Below are 23040 nucleotides of genomic sequence, written 5' to 3' on the forward strand. Positions count from 1 at the left end.
GGTAAGAATCACTATCTTTAAAAAAATCAAAATGTAGGCGAAATATGAATAAAGCTTGATTATTCGTTTAATTGATCAAATACGCAGTGCAAAATTCAATTTAATTTCAATCTAAGTCGTTATTTTACTTGAAGAGAACCAACTCTTGCTTAAAAGATCTAAGGTTTAAATTGTACGTAAAGGAATTTGTAATAAAGTTCAGAAAGCTTGGAAAAGCTACTTCAGTGTGGGTGAAATCTTAAAACAAGTTCGATTATTCCCTTAATGTACGTATAATATTTGAATGATGTAATAAACATTATTAAACAAAGTTCAATCTATTTTCAGTATAAATCGTTACTTTACTTTAAAAGTACAATATTTCTCTCTAAAAAAATCACAGTTTAAATTCGATTTAAGGAGTTTTGTTGTAGTCGTTGAAAAGCATGAAAAAAATCACCTAAAATGTAGTCAAAATATTTTTCAAGTTCGATTTTGTATTTGATTTAAGATCATTTCAACAGTAAAAATTTACATAATTCCGGTTAACCTTAACAACAGACATAATAGTGATGTTTTTTAACCTTAACAACAGATATTTACATTCCTTCTTAAACATTTTAAATTCTAACTTTTTTCTATTTGCTTTTGTCTTGGTGTCTGTAAAATATGATAAGATTACCTGTCTGTTCAAAACAATTAAAAATTTTGATTATAAGTTAAATGCACAATAAAAAAATCTAAAGCAAACGCCATTTAACTTCAATGTAAAAGAAGACAATCAATCGTTTGAAAATTCAAATTCCTCTTAAGGCTTCTTATATAGTATTTAGAAAACGTGGAAAAATCAATCGTTATGCGGTCAAATTTTTAAATTTTGGTTAGTTTACCGATGTCAACATCCAACGTTTCAAATCGGTTAACAAATTGATAAAAAACACCATAAAACGTAATTTCCATCAGTGGCCACCTCAGTTTGTAAAAACTCAATTAATTAATGGGCTTTCAATAAAATTCAGAGTTTGCCGTTTTTCATCAACGAATCCCCAAAAGGCGGTTTTTTCTCCCAATCCTCTTCTTAAACAAAGACCGCTTTCTTGAAAAATGTGTCTTTTTTTTGGTAAAGTTCCATGCAAAATTCATGAGGGTCCTTTGTTCTAGGTGGCCAAATGTACTACCATTTATTTTCTCTAACGGGTAAAGCAGTGCAAATTTTGTGCGTTATTTAGCTATTTTTGTATAAAAGAAAAACCTCAAAATCGGCTTATTAAATTATATTTTTCTTTTGGAAAGGATCTTATAAACATATTAAGTGATGAAAATATATTGAAAAGGCAAGTTTTTGTTCAGAAGTATAAGTCGCGTTCAGTTAAAAGACACAGCTAGAATAGACCAGGAAGATGAAGACGACTGCTGACAAACAAGAAAAGTGGTCCTAGAAACGAAGCGTTGAATTAAACTTACTTAATTTCCTGCTTTACACAAAACTACTTTTTTTAAAAAAGGAAAGCTATTTCCTTCCTGTGATTAATTGGTATTTATAGACAAATATGATTTATTAGGGGCATAAATTAAATCACCAGTTTCAATGCATTTTCTATTCGGGTTATAATTGACAAAAATTATCAAAATTATTTTATGAACAAAATTAGTCTAAAAAAATCGAAATAAAATCAAATTTCGTTTTCTCATGCTAGTAAGAATTGTCACAAATTTATGTGCGACAGGTACTCAAAAAAATGGCCAGCGGTTGGTGACCTCGCGTGTGTATATTCAGTGAGCAAACAAATATAAAGAATGTAAGATCGGCCCCTTAGTTCTGTAATTGGGTGGCCCATTTCCTGTATTATTTTTACCGAACGGGTCCACGTGCACAAAAGGGAAGCCTGCGTGTAAGAATGGAAACTGCGGCCTGCAGTTATTCAGGATTATTACCTTTTTGCCCTTATCACTCCAACGTTTCCTTATCTAAAGCCCCTCCACCACCTAGCACTACCCTTTGATTAATCGGTCCTTCGCGTTTTTAAATTCCGGATCCCGGCCATTACTGGGGGGGGGCGGTTTTTTTTAACCCACTCTGTGTAACTCGCTGCGTGCTCGACCCCATTCAAATGGCGATAAGTTACTTTTCCGAACGCGATTAATATTCGTCCTTTATTGGAAATGCTTCCATTACGGCCGATCAAAGCCGCAGAGATAGCCGAATCACACCCTCCGATCACTCTTTTCCCTTCGTCTTCCTCTTGCCAAAAGCTGCACAACGCAACGATTTTTGACAGTTGGCATCTGTGGCTTCAGGAAGTTTAAGTTAAATTCAGGAAATTAAAAAAAGTTCAGGCATTTGCATCCTATCACTATTCTTATACTGCCTCCAATCCATTTGTTGCAGTTTAAAGGAGATATTAAGTAGTCGTAAGCTTTCCTATCCAAAAATCCATGTGAGTTTTATCGATTTTAATTTTCTAAAATTATCAATATCCATATCTCAATTGCCTATTGGCTATACACGGCAGTAATAAGACCCGGAATAACCTATGGATCACTAGTCTGGTGGAACAAAGCTCAACAAAAAGTAGCTACCCAAACATTAGGCAGAATACAAAGGCCAGCAAACCTATGTATCACAGGGGCAATGAGAACAACCCCTACAAATGCATTAGAAACTTTACTAAACCTATCTCCACTGGAAATATTCATACAAGGAGAGGCTAGGAAAAGCTCACGTAGGCTTCAAAAACAATTAAATTGGAAAGGAACTAAACAATTCGGGCATACAACCATAATCAATAAAATCAGACACCCATTATTAGAAATGGGGATTGATTATATGATCCCGGAAACAATCTTCACAACTTCCTATAAAGTCTCAACGGACTATAAAGGAGAGGAAGAACACAAGAGAGCATCAGATACAATGATATAGTACACAGATGGTTCCAAAACAAACGAAGGAATCAGATCAGGCGTTTTCTGTACAAGCCCAAAACGAGCAATCAAACTCATTAGGGAAGTACACTTCGGTCTTTCAAGCAGAAAAACATGCCATCAATGCTTGTCCTAGAAAAGAGGTTACACTGACAAAAAAATCCTCATAAGATCAAATAGCCAAGCAGCCAACAACAATCTGATGATATCTTGGGTGCAGGGCAAAGGGGAATTTTGGGTAACGAGAAAGCAGACAGACTGGCCAGAGGAGGATCTGCAAGACCATACATAGGCCCCGAACCTATTCTTGGGATAACAAAAACAAATATAGAATCCTCCATCGCAGAATGGATCCAAACAAAACAAAAGGAGAAGTGGATAAACTCTAGCGGTGCTGGACATAGTAAACTTATGATGACAAAACCCTCACCAAGATTGGCAAAAGCACTGCTGCAATTGGAGAGGGCCAAACTCAGAGGAGTGGTAGGACTACTAACCGGTCACTGGCATCTGAGAAAACATCTACACAACATAGGTATATACAGCGATAATCCCATTTGCAGATTATGTAATGAGGAGGAGGAAACAGCCACTCATATCATCTTCGAATGCGAAGCAACAGCTCAATGCAGATTTAACCTAACGTCCGGAATAAATTTAGGGTATCAAATTGCAGCAGCGCCTGTCAATAACCTGATACTTCTAAGAAGAAGGATTTAGTGTATTGCACTGAACTAAGGAACTAGGAAGGTATAATAAGCCAAAAGCTGCAGGGCCTGGGAAGTGCAAACCCCGCTTCCTAGTATCCTTTTTCGACATACCATATCTCAATTGAGATTCCAAATCCATTTTCCGAATAAATAGCGTAATTCTCTTCATACAAGGTACATCTGACGGAAAGCATTAATTGAAAAGCCCGACTATCCTATGCTACAGACATGCAAATCTATTTTTGTTGTCTCTTATAAGTACATATAACAAAGTCTCTGTGATTTTGGTAAACCATTATTTTATTAATTCAGCTGTTTCCCGTCAATTTTTCTTTCTATTCTTGCTGTTCGGCATTTCTCTGTTTGATTTGTTATCGATAGAAGCAGGGTGCAGCAGATAATAACCCCCCATAGAAGATGGCACTAGACCAAATGATTGTAACAATCGGACTACATAAACAAAAACAAAAAAATGTATATTACAAAGTACAATAAACTGAATTATAAATAAATGATTCTGCGTCGAGTAGAAATTTGTTGGTGAAGACTGCGAGGTCATGAACTAGATTGACATTTTTGTCATCCATCCTTAAATTCTTTCTGCTTTGGCCTGTCAGAAGAATCTCTCCATGTTTTCAGGCAGAGATAAAGTGCATTGCCTCACCCTGTTTATAACCCTGCCGAAACAAACGGGTAATTGGTACAGAATTAAGTAAATATAACTGTCACAATTCGTAAACGGTCTCATATTACATTTTTATAAGATGATAAATGGTGCTAAAAATTTTGAGTAAGTTAAAAGTTATCGCAAATTTAAAAAGTTCGATTTGCGTATGTGTGAATTAACAGTATAATCGTAAGGATTAGTTCTTCAGTTGATAGTTTGTTGTCTTGACTCACCATGCTTTAATTCCTGACGATAAAAACGTATAGCTTTAACGAATTAAGTAAAGGTAATACAGTCGTACGATCGAAAACGATATCATTAGCATTTTGATAAATAAATGTCACAATGAGTTAACGAATGCTGAGTAAATTTTATGTTACTGTACATTTCAAAAGTTTCGATATGAGTATGAGTAAAGTAACAGAAAGCAAAGTTAATCCGGCATATGGGAGGCCTCTCTAGAACAAGCGGTCAGACCACTATAAATTACCTTTTATTTATTATTATCAATTAAAATTTCATGTACTATTCAAACCCAGAATCACTAGTGTAGCAATAACTAGTCGGACGCCTTAACCACTTAGCTAGGAGTTTCACATAAGATCAACAGATGAAGAAGAACAGAATAATCGTAATAAACACAGTAAAATGTTTGTTTGCATAAATTTCAAATGATAAAATAAACATTTTTACATTGCTTTTCGATAATTTAGTAATATATGACACAGGTATGCAGTCATAAATTATAATAACTTGTGGAAAACAGTTAACCAAATAATAAAACATTAATTTAATTAACAACAAATTATACGGTGTGAATGGGAAAGGGCTGATGACTCAGTAGTTCCTCCATCGCCTCTCAGGTTGTGTGTATGACTTGGACTGATGGCGGAAATTTTATAAACATACCCCATCGAACCCAATTTAGATTAGTTTATTATAGGGTCCAGGTAGATGGAGGAATATCGAGTACTCCAACTACCAAACAGAATTAGTACGATCAATGTATGATGGTATGAATGTAATTATTGGCGTGAATGGGGGGGCGCTGACGGTCAAGTAGCATCACCATCGCCCCTCATGTTGCGTGCGTGATTTGGGTCTATGGTGGAAAACTTTTAAAGTACCCCATCGACCCCAAATTAGATTAGTTTATTGTAGTGAACAGGTAGATGGAGGAATATCGAGTATTCCATCTACTAAACAGTATGAGTGCGAACATTGAATATAGGTTTGAATATGTGTATTGGTGTGATTGTGTTTGGAGTTTGTAGCGGTATTATATATATACACACATATATATATATGCAACCATAATCAATAAAATCAGACACCCATTATTAGAAATGGGGATTGATTATATGATCCCGGAAACATTCTTCACAACATCCTATAAAGTCTCAACGGACTATAAAGGAGAGGAAGAACACAAGAGAGCATCAGATACAATGATATAGTACACAGATGGTTCCAAAACAAACGAAGGAATCAGATCAGGCGTTTTCTGTACAAGCCCAAAACGAGCAATCAAACTCATTAGGGAAGTACACTTCGGTCTTTCAAGCAGAAAAACATGCCATCAATGCTTGTCCTAGAAAAGAGGTTACACTGACAAAAAAATCCTCATAAGATCAAATAGCCAAGCAGCCAACAACAATCTGATGATATCTTGGGTGCAGGGCAAAGGGGAATTTTGGGTAACGAGAAAGCAGACAGACTGGCCAGAGGAGGATCTGCAAGACCATACATAGGCCCCGAACCTATCCTTGGGATAACAAAAACAAATATAGAATCCTCCATCGCAGAATGGATCCAAACAAAACAAAAGGAGAAGTGGATAAACTCTAGCGGTGCTGGACATAGTAAACTTATGATGACAAAACCCTCACCAAGATTNTATATATAAAATGAAAGTTTAAACTAGTAAAACTAACGTTGAACGAACACCTTCATTACAAAAATTACACCATAGTCTACAAATATACCATGGCCTTCACATACATTTGGCATAGCACAAAAGTTTATTTTCAGGTAGGCTATGTCACTGTTTACGTTCATGTCGGACTGATTCAAGAAATTTTATCATACACGTAATAAACGTAGTTTCACTCCCTGAGGAGGGTAATGATAGATAGATATCCCTCCAGTTGCCATTCGGGACCCTTTTGATGTGACACATCATCAAATCTTCATCTATTCCCTTTGAGCACTCCGGTACCCCTTCTTAGTGACATTCAATAATTTATTATTTATAATTGTCCAACCCCCTCCCCGTGAAATGTATAGTTGTTTTATTTTCATTGAAATAAACTTGATTTTAATTAATGAGTTATCGTTCTATGAAAAATGTCAGATAGTCAAATTATCATGCACTGGAGTCCACTAATAACGTGATATCGTGGCATTAAATCATTTATACAATTATGGGAAGAGTTACAATTCTTTTCTTCCTCCTCTACATTTGCAATTTAACTAGCCTTAAGATCGTGCACTCCTTATTGCTGAATAATCGTCAAATTATCTTTAAGGTATTCTCTTTGGATTCAATAATCTTTTATCATCGTCAACAGTAAATTATTATTCTTTAACCTTTTTATTTTTCTGGTAGAAGTGTGGAAAATGCTTCATAAACTTATTCTAATTACATCATCGATTGAATACTTTGTTATCTAAAGTGCGAAAGGATTCGGAGCTTTGTAATCCTCATAAAAGTGTTTTTCTAGCACAAAAATTAGAAAAAGCGTCGACACTTTGTTTTGCATACTAAATTTTCTTGGCCTGTGATTGCTCGATGAAGAAAATGGAAGGACAGACGAAACAAGCGAGAATGGTCAGAACAAAATGATGGTATATGTTACTACCTTCATTTATTTTGAATCTTTATCCTCCGGTCATTTTGGACGGCCTATTCTCGCTGTTTTATTCTCTATGACGCGTTTCGGCTTCTCGCCATCTTTAGCGGTGAGTTTGTTGTCGGAACAAACAAGATTAAGCATGCTGTTTTGCATCTTTCAGGAGCGTTTCTTCATTTGTGATCTTTACTCTTTAGTGATATATTTATTTTCTTACCTCACCCTGCTTATAAGTCTGGCCGAACACTAAATATGACAAGCCAATGAGTCTTATATACTAAAAGAGGGATTATAAGCAGACCTAATAAGAATTTCCTTCATTGTTTCGTCAGGGAAATAAACAGTTCAAGACAATAAACTAAATATGGCAAATGCAGTCTTTCTTAAAATTACCCACGATTTCCAATTACTGAAAACAACCATCATAAAACCGGGAAAAATTATGGCAACAGAAATTCGTAAGCAAAAACGAAAAAAGGGGTAAAAAAATTGAAAAAAGAAAGAAAATAAACTTTTAGTTTCTTAAATTAACATTTAAACGTCCAACCAGTAGTTATATGCATATAATTTCAATAATTACAATATAGTTAGTTCTACCTGAAAATAAACCTGATGAAAATTGAAAGATAGTTTTATATTTTTGAAATTGGAACCAACCAGATTAAGCATATAATTGTTATTAATAGTAGCCATTTGCTGTCCTCATAGGACGATTTGTCATCTTGATTCACCCTGCTTATAACCTGGTCCAACACTGAACTCTGGCGATAAGCTGAATCGCGCGTCACATACCAAAACATGGAGGTTAGCCCGGGCAAAATCATCCGAAAAGACCCAACAGATTTCTTGCACCCCTATCAATTAGTAGTTCGTCAGGGATATAAGCAAGGTGAGGCAAGACAGCAAACTACTAAAAATGGTAAAAAGCATAAAAGCGAGTTTCATCAAATACCGAGAGTTTTAATACACAATTATAAAACAAATAATGAAAACTGGAAATAGTCAAAGAAAATTGGTACGAATTTCAACTTTTACAAAACCGTTAAGTTCGACTGGAAAACAAAATTCACGCAAATTGAAAGTGGTTTAATATTTTTGAAATCTCTTAAATAATTAAACATTTTGTCGTACGTTAATTTAGAGTGTTTCCCTAAAAACCACTGAAGGTATTAAAATATAATAAAATCTTAATTTTAAATTAAAATATAAATATTATTTAATTATAAATCTTACTTTAAATATTTTAGTTACGCGGTTAAATTCACATATATTATGTATTTTAAATACTACATACTACTTCAATTCATAAGGTCTTTATGACAAAGGTAACTTCTCTTTGTTAATGGACCTTAATTAAATTTTCCGTTTAGTGTTTGAGTCTTTGTCTGTGTTTGTGTTTGTGTTTGTTTGCTCATGTGCATATCACGGATCATCCCTTTCGCTATAGTTGTAAAGAGTATCACTTAGAAGTACAAATGCAACGTGTATCCAGTGTGCCATTGGTGTGAGGAAGGGGGTCATTTTCAAGGAGAACAACTATATTTTGGAGAGGGTAAGTGGGAGAAAAAAATTCGGTACGCCGGCGGTATGGTCCCATCACTTTTCGAAGACACTGGGGTCATACATTCTTACCGAACCAGTTTTATCATGTCGTAAGAATGAACGCCCCGTTTCCTGGCAAAGGTTCCTATCCTCAAAACGAGTGATCAGCGATACTAAATCGACCGCATTCCATATAAAAAGACAACGTTGAGTTTTGCCTATTTTTTTAACGTAATTTATTTTATTTATTGCTACTGTTCAACATGTACATTGAGCAAATAGTATAGTTATTTACAAATCTGACAGATCTGTCCGACCAGGAGGCAGTGGGGAGAGAAAACAGTGCTGGAACTCTCTTTTATTTAATTTGGTGGGTTAAGACAGAAGGTCATCTTTGCTAAACGGTGTAGAGGATTGTAAGGGTGGGACGTTTGGGACGTTGAGGAAAGAGTTAGGTTTAGTGGGTTAGGGTCGAGGGATAGTTTAGAGTGGAAATTGAGGAAGCGTGTTCGGATAAGATATTTGATGAATGGGATTTTAAGATCATTATGGATCAGTCGACTGGGGACGTAGAAGGGAACATTGAGGAACCAGCCACGAACTTTAGCTTGAAAGGATTGAATTTATTGGATGTTGGATGATTGGCCGAGAAAGACCACATAGGTCTGATGAGTGTTTTATAAGCGGTTAGTTTGTTATGTATGCTTAGTGTTGATTTTGGTCCCAGTAAGTGTCCAAGTAGCCTACACCTTTTTTTAAGTTCTTGTAGTTAATCTTGTACTTGGGGTACATCTAAGTATACTGTCTAAGCAAAGCCCAAAGTAGCGGTCTTGTTCGATGGTAATATTCTTTTGTTGTTATTATTCATTGGTGGGAAGGTTTGTCGTTTGAGCTTTTGCTCGTTCAACCTGATCCGGCACCGAGTGCACCAGTCGGTAATGAGGTTGGCTTGCTTCTATGAGTAGGGTAGGATTGGAGTGTGTTGATAAGATTACGATGTGGTCCGACTAGTCTTTGGTTTGAATGTATGTGTATGTCAGCAGTGTAGATGGTTTAGAGGATTGGGCCTAGAATAATTCCTTGTAGAATGCCAGCTTTGATTGGCGTGATGGATGAATAGAAAAATTAGATGCATACATGTCTTTTTTTCTTTTTTACTTTTATTAGGCTTGTTGTATTCTAAAAGTACCTTTTGATCTTATGCACATGCTTAGTTTTTTAAATATAAAATACTTTTGATTAAAAATCAACCGTTTAAAGTTTAATCTTTGGTACAATCGAGTAGAACGGCGGAACAAAGCGGGCTCTCACTTTTCGATCAATTCGAATCGCCAAGCGCTATATTTCAAATCTTTAAAGTGAACTAATCGTTGCGCTCTTAAGATTATGGACTAATTTGCTCCATTTCGTAGCAACATTTGTTTGAAAACCAGTTTCACACTGGGCTTGTATGGATTTAATAGCACGTTGTTTGAAAGATTTGCTCCCTGGCGCCCTGCAGATGGTCATGGCACGTGAACGTAATATATTATGTGTAATTTGGGCAAGCCCTCTTCAGTCTTCTAAAAATGCGTCACCCACGTTTAATTAAATGTCACGGCGTTTTTTTTTTCTATGTCAATTTACCCGTTCATGTTCGTGATGTTTGTTATCACAAAAAAAATCATTACCAATTCCACCCAATAATAACTTTATCTCGAAAAAATAGTTTTTTTCAAAATGAGTAGGTTCGAATTGTGCGTGTCCCTCCACGCCTTTATAAGATTTAAATAATTTATTAATTTAAAGAGGCCAAAAGTAAAAACTTGCGTGCCGAAACTACTTCTGTAATCGGCGGTGTATGAAGCAACTTCTCTAAAATCCAGCTTGTTACCACTTTCAAAACATGAATTACGTAACGTGCTCTGTTCGATATACATTGTTAGATTTCAATGGTTTCTTCTTTTAACCTGTTATAGCGGATTTCTTCATATATTTTTAGTTTGGTGGTTTTGAAATAGATAGAAGCTGAACTATGTTCTTTTTACTCGAGTAGTCGTGCATAACTACTCATAATATTTCACCAGCTTCTGTGGTCGATTAGTGTTATATATGACAGACAAAAAGACCCAAAACTGTGAGAATTGAGAAATACCGAAACATGACCAAAACCGTGACAATTGGTAGGCGAGGATGATCAGAAATAACGTAAGTTTTAACCTACCAGACTTAAACTCCGAATCTCTCGATACCTTTCAATACCTCAACAATAAAAATAAGCGGTCTGGGATATAAGCATGGAAAGGCAAGAAAACCTCACTAAAGCTATTCGCAAACCAGGATAAGAGGAACGACCAGCTACAGTTTATCAACTGGGATCCCCAGTCAGAGATGTAAACGCTAAGCAAGGCACCAAACCTCATCAAACCAGCAAACATTGGCAGATAATGATCATGATACGTCGTCTTGCAATAATTTCGTTATCTTGCTTCACCCTCTTTACACCTTGGCCAACCATTCAAGATGAAATACCGAAATGTTTTAGACAGCCTGACGCAGGAAGGATAGACAGACCCGAATAATTAAAAACGATCAAACTAAACAACTTTTCACAATTTAGTATAGTAAAACGGAAATTTTGTTACAAACCTTAAATCATAAGATACAATATTCATTTACTATTAGTGCTGTAGTTTGAAGCTACTATGTTCTGTACATTTGCTTATTTGTTAACCATTTCGTTTTTGAATCTTGGTCGTTTTCGATCATATTTTTCTACCTTTTCTCGCTGTTTTGATCTGTGAGATCCTTTAGGTTATCTGACAAATAGACAATGAAGTCAGCTTCACATCATGGGCAAAGGAATTATACTAAACTATTTCCTTAGCTCAAGATATGTTGTTGATTGAACATCTTCGGTCAACTTGAGTTCGTCTGTCAGTCATGGCGTTTCTACAATACATCCTCAGTGATTGATCTAAATACTGAAACATTATGACTTCATCACTGGTCTATGGATGGTTAAGGTCTACATTTTATAAGCATCACAGTTTCTACTTGAATTACTGTGTTCACGTGCACCTCGTGTAGAAACAACATACCATTAGTCGTAGTATTAGTATTAAAAGATTAAGAAAGAATTAGCATTTTCGCTGCCGTTTTGGGAATTGATGAATCAATAATTGGTTTTGTTTCAGGAATCGTCTCCGACTTTGACGATTGTCTCGTCAAAGGTAAGTGTTCGCTTAATATTAGAGAGATCAATGATTCATGTGCATCTTTTAATGTGAATTTAGATTAGATTTCCTTTGTTTAAATTGCTGCTTGATTATGTCCCTCTATCCCCTGTGTTTTTTAGTGTTATCCGGCACATTACCAAGCATAAACTAATTTGTCAGCCAAGGTGTTTTTTTATGCAATCAAAGCATATTTTGCAGGAAAATTAAGGGCAAATCTTATCGGGTCTTGGTTTTTTCCTTCATGTCTCCGAGAGTAAAATCAAATTCCTTCCATAAAAACGGAAATAACCTCCAGGTTTGCTTCTTGAACCCATCTCGAGTCATTTTTCGAATTATCTTCCGCCTTTTTAAAGAGGGTCGACCTCACCTTGCCCTAGCCCCCTCGCCATTTCCGAGGCTCCTGTTTTTTTAAAAGCGAACTTCCGATGGAGTACTTTTCTTTTCGTGACAATCACCGGGCAAAAATTGAATCTTAAATGAGGTTTAATTATAAATAAAATGACTTTTTTGCCCATCGATCAAAGTCGGCTCTGAAGACTGACAATAAACAATCCTGGAATGAAAACTGCACTTAGAAGACAGTTAAACCAACCACCAATTTTTGTTGACCAAAAAATTATCAATATTCTTTCAAGTTCCGTCTCTACCATAGTACGTAATAGTTTGTTAAAGTATTATAAATTTGTGGGCTCGTTTATTAAATTTGACTTTTCAATCTGTGACTGGCGTACCATATATTTTATTGTTTTCCGGCAAAGGTTATTTCTTACCCATAACATTCGGGTTTCTATCATTTCTGTTTTACGTAATTTTACTATTTGAAATGAATCAAATTTTTTAAGTCATGTATGCATGTGAATGCCTATTCCCACTAATAATTATTTTAGATGACTTTCTTGATCAAATTCGAACGATTGTATAAGATTCCAGGCGATCGTTATGATCAGTGTACTAAGATTTTCTCTCTTGATAAAACAAAATATCGATCGTAAAAACCGAAAAAAACGCCCGGTCAATACCGGCCAACCGATTAAAACTTGGTACAGAAAAGTGTGGACGACGTGATTTTGTATTTCTTCGGAGAGAGTTAAATATTTGGTGGGCAATGAGCCGAGGGCCGGCTCACCTTGGGATTGTAAAATAATCGTTAGGAGCAAGGACCAGTAACCGGGCAAGGAACATGATCTTACTCCTAGACGAAGCGGGGAAGAGAGCATCACTTAATAAAAATAAATAAATGAAAAGAGACGAAAAGAAAAGGCAGTATTGACTGTCTTTAAGATAGCTCATTGAAAAAAGACCTAACTATCGTTTTGCCTTGGCTAAGTGATTTTTTGTTGAACATCTTATTTTGTGTTAACATATTGTTTTATTACCATTAATTATCTTAATAAAGAGTTCCTTTGGTAGACCAAGGTTTTTTTTTCATTGTAGTTGAACAAACACAAAAACATCTTTCTATAAATCAAGCTTTAAAAATTACCTAAATATGCAAAATCAGAATTGCAAATTTAAAAAGAAATAACGTTTTTAAAGTACATTTCAAATTTTCGAGTTGAATTGTTCCATAAAATGAATTGTCAAAAGCTCAATCACTTTTTTATGTTTTTGTTTAGACTGTTCGCTCGACTACCATACAAATAGTTTTAAAAAGTAATAAAAATCGATTTAATAAGGTAAAAAAATCTAATCATAGTATATTAAAAAATTATATCTACACGATATGAATTGTCTCGTAAAATTAATTGTCATTAGCACAATTATTTATTTATGTTTTTCTTTAGTCTGTTCGCTCATCTGCCATAAAAATACATTATAAAATGAATTAAAAATCTGTTAGATAAGGTAAAATAATTTAGTAATAGGATAGTAAAAAATTATATCTTCACGATATGGATGTCCTGTGTGTCAATTATATATTTGTGTTTTTCTTTTGTCTGTTCGCTCAACTGGCATAAAAATAATTTGTAAAATCTAATAAAAATCTATTTTATAAGTTCAAAAAATCGAACAATAGGATATTAAACATGATATTTACACTAAAAAACCTAAACAAGAAAAAAATTTATAATGTGAAATGATTTCAACTCTTTCTGCGTTTGCTGTAATCCAAAAATTGCAATTATCTTTGTAGTTAATTCAACTTTTAAAAATTGTTAATTAACGTAAAAATTGTTAATATTACTATTTATTAATTAATTATGAAGTGCGACTTTTGTGTATTTAAAATCGTCAGCCTTGATGTTTCGTTGCGTCGTACTACATATAAATTGTATAATAATAAATTTTATTTTGATTCAATAAAACAATAAATAAATTTAAAAAAAGAACAAGAGAATTCAAAACAGAAAGTCAATTAGCACATTTATCATTTAATAATACGGCTGATAATTTAATTTATGGCGATTAGTTTTTCAAAATTGATTGAATACATAAAAACTGTAATAATTAATTAATTGATATGGATATTCTATTTTACTGATGTGATTAATTTTGAGACTTCATTATTTTCCTATATCACTGTTCATAAACAGATTTAAATATTTATTTGTATTTTTTTAATTCATAATTTGGTGATTTCTTTAATTAATTAAATAAATTTTGTTTGCAGTTCATAGATTATATTAATTTTTATCGTAGTTCTTGTACTTGAACAGAACTTCTTCATCATTTCATAAATAATTATAGTTGTTACAGGGTCTTATCAAAGACTAGGAGCGGCTGAATAAATTAATAGTAATTTTTAAATTACACTCAACTTTGTGTAAGAATTCAAGTCATAAAGTTCAAATCTTTTAGGATTGTGCTAATTGATATTTTAATTTTCGTTTTCTTATTAGCATATTTTTAGATTACATTAAAATATATTATGAAATCGATTTTCATTTTCTTGGAAGTTGAAGAGTCTAAAAACACATAAAAAAATCATGCCATTAATTTCCATAAATCCGTAGATTCTAACTTCTAACTTCTTCTAAATAATTATTGTTTTTGCATATGTTATTAATTTTCCAAAGCTCTAAAGCTGATGTAAAAGTTAGTTATTTATTAATTAAGTAAGTTATTAATTTTTTACTCAGACTCAAATTTGTAAGAATTCAAGTCCTCACATAATTTCATATAGAGCAACATTCACAACACTTTTTCAACGTCTCTAAATACAGTTTTGTCGATGAATTTTTTCTTTTTTAATTAACATACTGTCATATTACATTTAGTTATCTAACTATATTATGGTATATTTGTTATAGATCGATCTTTTGTCGTGAAAATTGAACAGATTAAAAACACTCCCAAAAAAAAGTATCACATTTCAAATTATCTAAATGCAACAAACTTCTAAATCAATCCAAAAAATAATTATAATTTTTACATAAGTAATGAATGTACCAAAATTTTGAACCAGCATAAATTATTAGTATTTTTGGAACACACTCGACTATGTAAGATTTTCAGTTATACAGTTCAAGACGTTTTTGACTGTGCTAATTAATAGTTTTCTTATCATATTGTTAGATTATATTAAATTATCTTATTAAATAGAATTTTATTGTCTTTTATAGATCGTATTGTTCGTAATTTTCGAGCTTTTTTCGTGGGAGTTGAGCAGACTAAAAAATCACAATCCAGAAAATAAACATATCTTCAAATTACTTAAATTAACAACGTCCAACTTCTACATAATTCATAAATAATTATTATGTTTGCATGCATAATGAATTTTTCAAAGCTGCCTATCTACTGTATAAATTAATAATAATATTTGGATCACACTTCACTATGTAAAGAATTCACGTCGTAAAATTCAGAACGTTTTTGAGTGTGCGCATTGATTTAATTATTTTCGCCTGTTAAACTATCTTAATAAATTACAATTAATTAAGGTTTTCAGTTGAGATAAAAAAGTCAATGGCACGAGCGGGATTCGAACCCACGATCTTCGGCTTGATACGCCGCTGCTCTATCACTTGAGCTATCGTGACCTCAATCCACTGGGACATCAACTTCCCATCTCAACCTCACCTTTTGAATTTTCCCTCCTTTTTGCCATTTTTCAAATGTCGTGTAATCGGATTGGATTCTCGGCGACAAATGAAATGGCCACGGAGAGCTTTAGTGAAGTATACTTCATTTTAAACTTAGTAAATTCACTAGTTTCGTGGACCGCTTGACCAATTAATATCTTACAATTAATTAAGGTTTTCAGTTGAGATAAAAAAGTCAAAGGCACGAGCGGGATTCGAACACACGATCTTCGGCTTGATACGCCGCTGCTCTACCACTTGAGCTATCGTGACCTCCATCCACTCGGACATCAACTTCCCATCTCAACCACACCTTTTGAATTTTCCCTCCTATTTGCCATTTTTATCTCAACTGAAAACCTCAATTAATTGTAAGATATTAATTGGTCAAGCGGACCACGAAACTAGTGAATATCTTAATAAAGGTTAGTATTGGCCTTTAATTGCGAAAAATAATAAATAAAAAATATATATATTCATATAATATATAATTAATGTATAATTAATATATAAAAATAATAAAATAATTAATTAATGTAATAACTATATAATACATAAAACAATCATGTCTTAAAATCAACTAAATCCGCAGCATCCGACATATACAGTATATATTAATTCTTAAATTATTTTAGTTTTTGCATACATAATAAGTTTTACAAAAGTTTTGAGCCAATGTACCTATTCATTAATATAGAAATTTTTGCATGGCACTCTGTCCCAACCCTTTGTCGACTTAGCTGTATGACATTTTTTATAATTTTTTTTATTAATATATTGTTAGATTAGTTTAATTGTTGATTTCTATTATCTTTTATATGTTACATGGATGTTGAACTTATAAAGAAATGATGCTAATATGTATTCAAGCATTGAAATTACCTAAGTAAAACTTTCATACAAATTCATAAATAATTCCAGTTTTTACGTAATATAATCGATTTTCCAAAGCTGAATTGTCAGTAAAGTTCGTACTGAGTGCTGAATGAATCCGAGTCATTTTATTTTTCTCCCGTTAGAGTATGTCTAATTTCACTATTCGAAATAACGTATACTCGTTATAGCGAGCATTACCGAGGCATTTATTTTTATCATTAGTTATTTTGTTCGTGAATCAGTACGAAAGGCATTTCCTCTGGCCATTCAATTTCCTGCCTTGTAAAATACACGCGGCCTTTTTCTCTTTTTACATCTACATATAATTACTGTATCATAGCATTGAAAAATATATGTAGTCTAACTAGGATGATTACAACAATTTACGGATTTAAAAACGGGTAGATTGCGTGTTTTTTAAATGCGATTTTATTTAACACAAATTTAAATCTATAATGTTTTTATCATTATTTTTACCATCTCATTCTGCAATATGCATACATTTTTGTTTCTTATCAAAATATTTGCCATTTCTGTTCAAAGCTTAATCATAATGGAACTCATAAAACCACGTTCGTGCGATTTTTTCAGTGCTCTTTCCCACAACGCTGACGCTCATTCTTAAGTTACAAGAAACTCGATCGATTGAATTGTACGGTGTACTTTCCTATTGTTTCTTGCATCACATGTAATAAAGTAATTACGATTACAACACAACGATTGTTGGTTATGCGCCTTCGAAGCGCAACTATGCACGTGGGCACGTGTGCAGGTGAGAACCGGCACCTGCTCCGGACCAGAAACAAATCTGCTCTTCCCATCTAACAATCGACAGTTTTAAAAAAAAATCCTCTCTAAAAGATTTACAATGATTTATTCGAATAAGGCTAAGAAGACTTTTATCGGTTATTTGCGTTTTAGTTTGGTATGCTGAAATTAATACGACTTAATCATTGAGTAACTTATAACAAAAGTACATTTAAACATTGAAAACTTGCAGTTTGATCGATTCCGATCATTTTGGTCCTCCTAGCCTCGCTGTTCAGTCAGATGAGTTTTGACATATCGCCACCTTCAGTGATGTTGTAAGCAGGTTGGGACAAAATAATAAACCACCTACTAATGGCGAAAACTACAGATTAACAACACGCACACCTCAAGAATAAATGTTAAAATTTATAAGAAATATTCAGGTAATTTATGTTCAGGTTTTCAAATACATTACAAATTGGTGAAAAAATTTGTAGTTTAATAGTCATCGATCGAATCCTATCTACCAACTTTCGATAATTGGGTCTCTGGCATTCTGTCAATTTCATTGGTGGTTTTTTTGTCTCAATTAAAATATGTATTTCTTTGCGGAAATTTGTTAAGGTTAGAAAAACAAACATAACCCAAAATTGATCCTTGAGAAAATTACAGTTTGATCAGGTCCGATCATCGGCGGGTTCTTCACCCCCGCAAACTTCAAGAAACATTTCCACCGCTTAAGAAAATACGTTTCGCCAAGCGGTCCATTCATTTTTATTATTACAGAAATCATATGAAAAATCACCACCAATTTTTTTCTGAAAGGGGGAGTCGGTTGATAAGGGGTGGAAAATTAATAAATCGGCCGAACCACCGCATTGAATTATGCCGGTGCATTTAGGTAGAGAGATGTGTATACCTACTCGTAGGTTGAAAAGGTCGGAATTGAAAATGTTTGTCCATGGATTTCCCACGACCGGGGTAACAAATGTTCTCTCTCAAAGTAACCCCCCGACATACCTGGGCAGAGTTGCGTGCATAGATTCATTATCGCGGACTGTACTCGCCATTTATTTTTCTCTGGCCTCCACCCTCTCGAAACCCGACGGTAGCCCACCTGCATTAGCGACTTTCCGCCTATAATACATCATAAGGACTCCCTTGTAATAAATTGCTCTGGGGAAAACAATGATGGACTGAGGAAAAGTAAAAAAGTAGCACGACAATGTCTCTAACTGTTTACGACTACACCCCTTTGTAAACTAGGACAAAAGAAGAAACAGACCGAGAAGAGGATAAAGATTCACTTTACAATGTGAATAAATAAATAATAATTATAATATTATTGCATTTGCAGAGGTTCTTACATATGATCAAAGAAAGCCACTGGTTTAACTGGTTCTCTTTGTTTTATTAACATTTTTTTAACTTAATTTATTGGTATCTACACCCAGCAGATTGGATAACTTCTTTTTTACGGCATTACGGGCATTATAGAGAAAGCTACCCCTTGGCAGCCGCCCTCGATTAATAAAATTATATTAATCATTTAAGAGGTCTGTTATCCATATTCTTTTCAGACGTTTACGTGGTAATTGTGGGGAATGGAGTAGATGGAAGATGGATGAAAAAACTGTTGGCACGTGAAGATCTCTGTGAGGTGTGTTATTGTTTACATAAAAAGGGGCAGAAAGAATGAGTCTTCAAATTTTGGATTGAAAACTTTGTAATCGTTGAATATTGGAATATTTGGCTGATCCAGAAACTTGGCACCCGTACATCCGAATTGGTTTGAGTAGGTATGTGTATGGCGAAAGTTTTGAATTTAATGGTAATTGTGATTGTCGGTTGAGTAGTTAATAAACCATTTTAAATCGTTTGTTGAGTTCTGTTTTTTAATCGTGTGTGTGGATTCCAAGTTAGTCTTCTATCAAATGTAAGTTATAAATAGTTAACTTTGTTGGATTGAGGAACAGGTTCATTGTATAAGTAATATGCTAGGACAAGCCTCATGACGGAGTGTAAGTAAAGGTGGTATCTTGTGACTTTGAGGGGTTAAACTTTATTTTACAAATTTATTCCAAAATCGTGAGATGCGGTCTGGTGTGATGTAGGTTTCAGAAAAAAATTTTCTTTATCGTGCCAACGTTTCGATCTTTATTGAGATCATCTTCAGGAAAAAAGTGAATTTATACAAAATATTTTTTTTTATTCAATTTTATATTCACTTTTTTCCACATCCTACATGTATTCGTTAAATGTAAACAATGTTTGTAAATCCCAGGCCCTGAAGATGATCTCAATAAAGATCGAAACGTTGGCACGATAAAGAAAATTTTTTTCTGAAACCTACATCACACCAGACCGCATCTCATGATTTCGAAATAATTATCGATTAACGGTTACTAATAATCACCACACATTTATTTCACAAAGATAGCTCCATTTTTCAATTGTTGATATCTGGTTTTGTAACATAAGTGAAGCTTGTCATCATGTGAAGCGGTGTCATCTGCGTATGTGGCGATATGTGTATTCTCATTTGTGGGCATATCAGAAGTAAAAATTGGGTACAACAGCGGAGCCAGTATTCACCCGTAGCACACCTGCAAGCACTTCTTCCATCCCAGAAGTCTCCGTTTCCTGGTTTATTGCAAAAAATCTCTCCTTATGGTACGATTGTATAATCAGACTAACCATCCCTAATTAATAATTTAACGAATAAATACTTACATTATTTAACTATATCAACGTACGAAGTATATAACGGCGTCTGTTTTCTGTCCTATTGAAAATAAATATACAAACTTTTTGTCATCGTTACGTTCATTTATCTTTACAAAATGGAGTCAAACGCGTCGGATACACAAGCTTTGTACAAACATACCTTTATTAAATATAGCGTTGTAATATAATTAATTTGGCTTTCACCGGTCTGTACGTGAAGTAAGTAATAATTGGTTAGGAAGAAAAAAAAGTCGATCGGATTATAATTACAACGTTAAACTACAAATTACAGAATATGCCGTCAAGAGAAATAAATCACAGATATGACATAGCCAACATTATGCTCATAGTAAAATGAGGTCAAACGTTGGTTAAACATTTCTGCATTAAGTGCTAAAATAGAAATAAACCTTTTTAATAGAAATATCATTACTATTTGAAATATGATCACACATGGTTATTAAATTGGATTATTTCGTTACTGTTTTTTTTCTTTTTTATTAATTAATTATTTTTAACAAACCAAAAAAGTCGACCTGTTTATAATCACAAAGGTAAACTTCACAATAGACAATTGTTTTCTGTATTGTTGAAAATAAATCACACTTATAACCCCCAATAATCAAAATTTTCTGACTTTGTAAAATGAAATCAAACCTTCATTTCTGTATCAAATACTAAAGTGTATGAACATAAATTAAAATAATTTATATAATAAAATATTTAAAGAAATTAAAACAACCTTTAAAGTACACTCAAAAAAGATTTCTACGTGATAACTGAAAATTTCATTTTTTCTTATAAAGTGCCCGTTAAAAACTAATTCGTGATTTATTTCTCAATTGCATGACTATGATTGTATTCTATATAAAATTCCATAAAAGTATGGACATGGCAGTGGGTCTGTCCTGTGCGCTTCTTCTTCCTGTCATCTTCAGTGTGTCGAAGACAGTCGACTTGACAATGAAATATATTTTTTTTAAAACACCTTAGTGATTTAAACTGCTTAAATGTATAAGGCGGTGATTTTGATTCGGTTGTGTTTATAAAAAAGTTCCTTAAAGATCGATTTAAAGATAATTGTCGTGAAAATATGTGTGGGAAGTAGGAGTGATTTTGATCGAATCATCCCATCATCAAATAGTTAATTTCAATAAACATTTGGGGGTAGTGCTGACACTTGAAATGAGCATTTCTTAAATGAACAATATATAACTGTAAAAAAGGAATTAATTCTTTTTGGTTTGAAATCTTTATGAACAATAATAAATCCTTTTCAAAGAATCTCGAATTTTTATTCTATCATTTTATCTTTTCTTGACTATGGTTGTCAAGTTAGAGGATATAACAATTATGACCAAACAGAAAAATTTCAAAGATTCTTTCTAAAAAATACTCAGGATCCCAGGTATCACTCCCAATTATATACCATACCTCGAACTTTTCAACTACATACAAAGTAATTTTAATTATAGGGACAGTAGATTACATCAAATTTAATAACCAAAACAAAATTGCATTGTTGAATGCACCTATACTGCGGTCTAGATGAGAATTATTTCGACAAATACAATAATTGGAACGTTCAAATAGACAGCATTAAAAAAGATATGAAATCTTCCTCGTACCAGTAATTTATAATAAAAGTTCAACAATCTCAATACCGCAACATGTATAAAACACTGCTGCTCATAGACATGAACCAATATATTACGAATAACAAGAAAACAGAATGTAATATATAAGAACCTTTTTTAAAAGTAGAGATTAACTTTATCTTAATTAACAATCACGGATTAAAGAAAAAAATTATCTGTGCTTATTGAGTGTAAAAGAAAAAATAGAAAATATAGTACATTTTATGGCCACATGCCCAATTTTTGGGTACATTAGGAATTTTTTTTAAAAATCGGTTATGTCAAAAAAAGAATAAGTTTTAATTATAAAATCTGATAATTAGAAAAAATCTATACTCATATACAAAACTTCATTAGAATTCAGAAACTTCATAATAGAAATTTTGATTATAACTAAACAGCAAATGGGAATTTTGGAATAGACAGTTTGTTAATCAACAAGTTTCATACCGCTTTATTTGATAGTAAAACATGTATGTACATATATGTATTTGTATAAAAGAAAGTAAATTGTACATTTATATTTTTAATAAAGTTATTCTTTCATCTAGGCCCGCCTATCCTCGCTTGTTTTTTCTTCGGTGGTGAGTCTGTGAGGTTATTATTTTCTGAAAATAATCAACTGATTTTAAAGTAAATCGTCAAACTGTTTCTTAAATTGCTAAAAAAAATGTGCATTTTAAGGGTAATATCAAGTATGTAAACTTAATCCTTTGGGCCTTATGCATCTGACGCACCTTCATTAACTGAAAATTTACAAAAGCAACCATTTTATCCTTTTCTGTTTGCTGAAAGGCAAGATTATTTTCAATAATATTGCTCTAGCCAATTTCTTTTACAAAAATTGTGGCAAGATTTGTCTTGATTTTTTTTATTTTGATCTGTACTTTTTTCAAATTTGTATTTCAATAGCTCGATAACAAATCTACTGAAGTTTTATGGATCTTGGTCCCTATACATGTTAAGTAGACTGAAATTGTTAGTTTATCATTCGAAAGAAGCAGAAAATGTTTTGTAAAACTAAAAATATTGAATTAGATAGAATTTAATCGTATAAAATATTAAATTGTCACCATCTTTGAATTTAATTGAGAGTTTAATTATTAAAAAAATGTTTTTATTTTATACTTGC

At 33.1% G+C, this 23040-nt stretch overlaps 1 protein-coding gene across 5 annotated transcripts in view; it reads left to right on the forward strand.

Moving 5' to 3' along the window:
- The window catches only part of LOC106666769 (voltage-dependent L-type calcium channel subunit beta-1), a 218199-nt gene that overhangs the window by 114101 nt on the left and 81058 nt on the right, over nucleotides 1-23040 (forward strand). The window contains exon 3 of one of the 5 annotated variants that reach the window (XM_014394194.2): nucleotides 11852-11887. The exons of the other annotated variants lie outside the window; for them this stretch is intronic. Coding sequence (XP_014249680.1) covers nucleotides 11852-11887 — 36 coding nt within the window. The remainder of the gene's footprint in view (nucleotides 1-11851; nucleotides 11888-23040) is intronic. 5 annotated transcript variants of the gene reach the window in all.

Source organism: Cimex lectularius, unplaced genomic scaffold, assembly GCF_000648675.2.
Source record: "Cimex lectularius strain Harlan isolate CLEC.00 unplaced genomic scaffold, Clec_2.1 scaffold223, whole genome shotgun sequence".
Lineage (NCBI taxonomy): Eukaryota > Metazoa > Arthropoda > Insecta > Hemiptera > Cimicidae > Cimex > Cimex lectularius.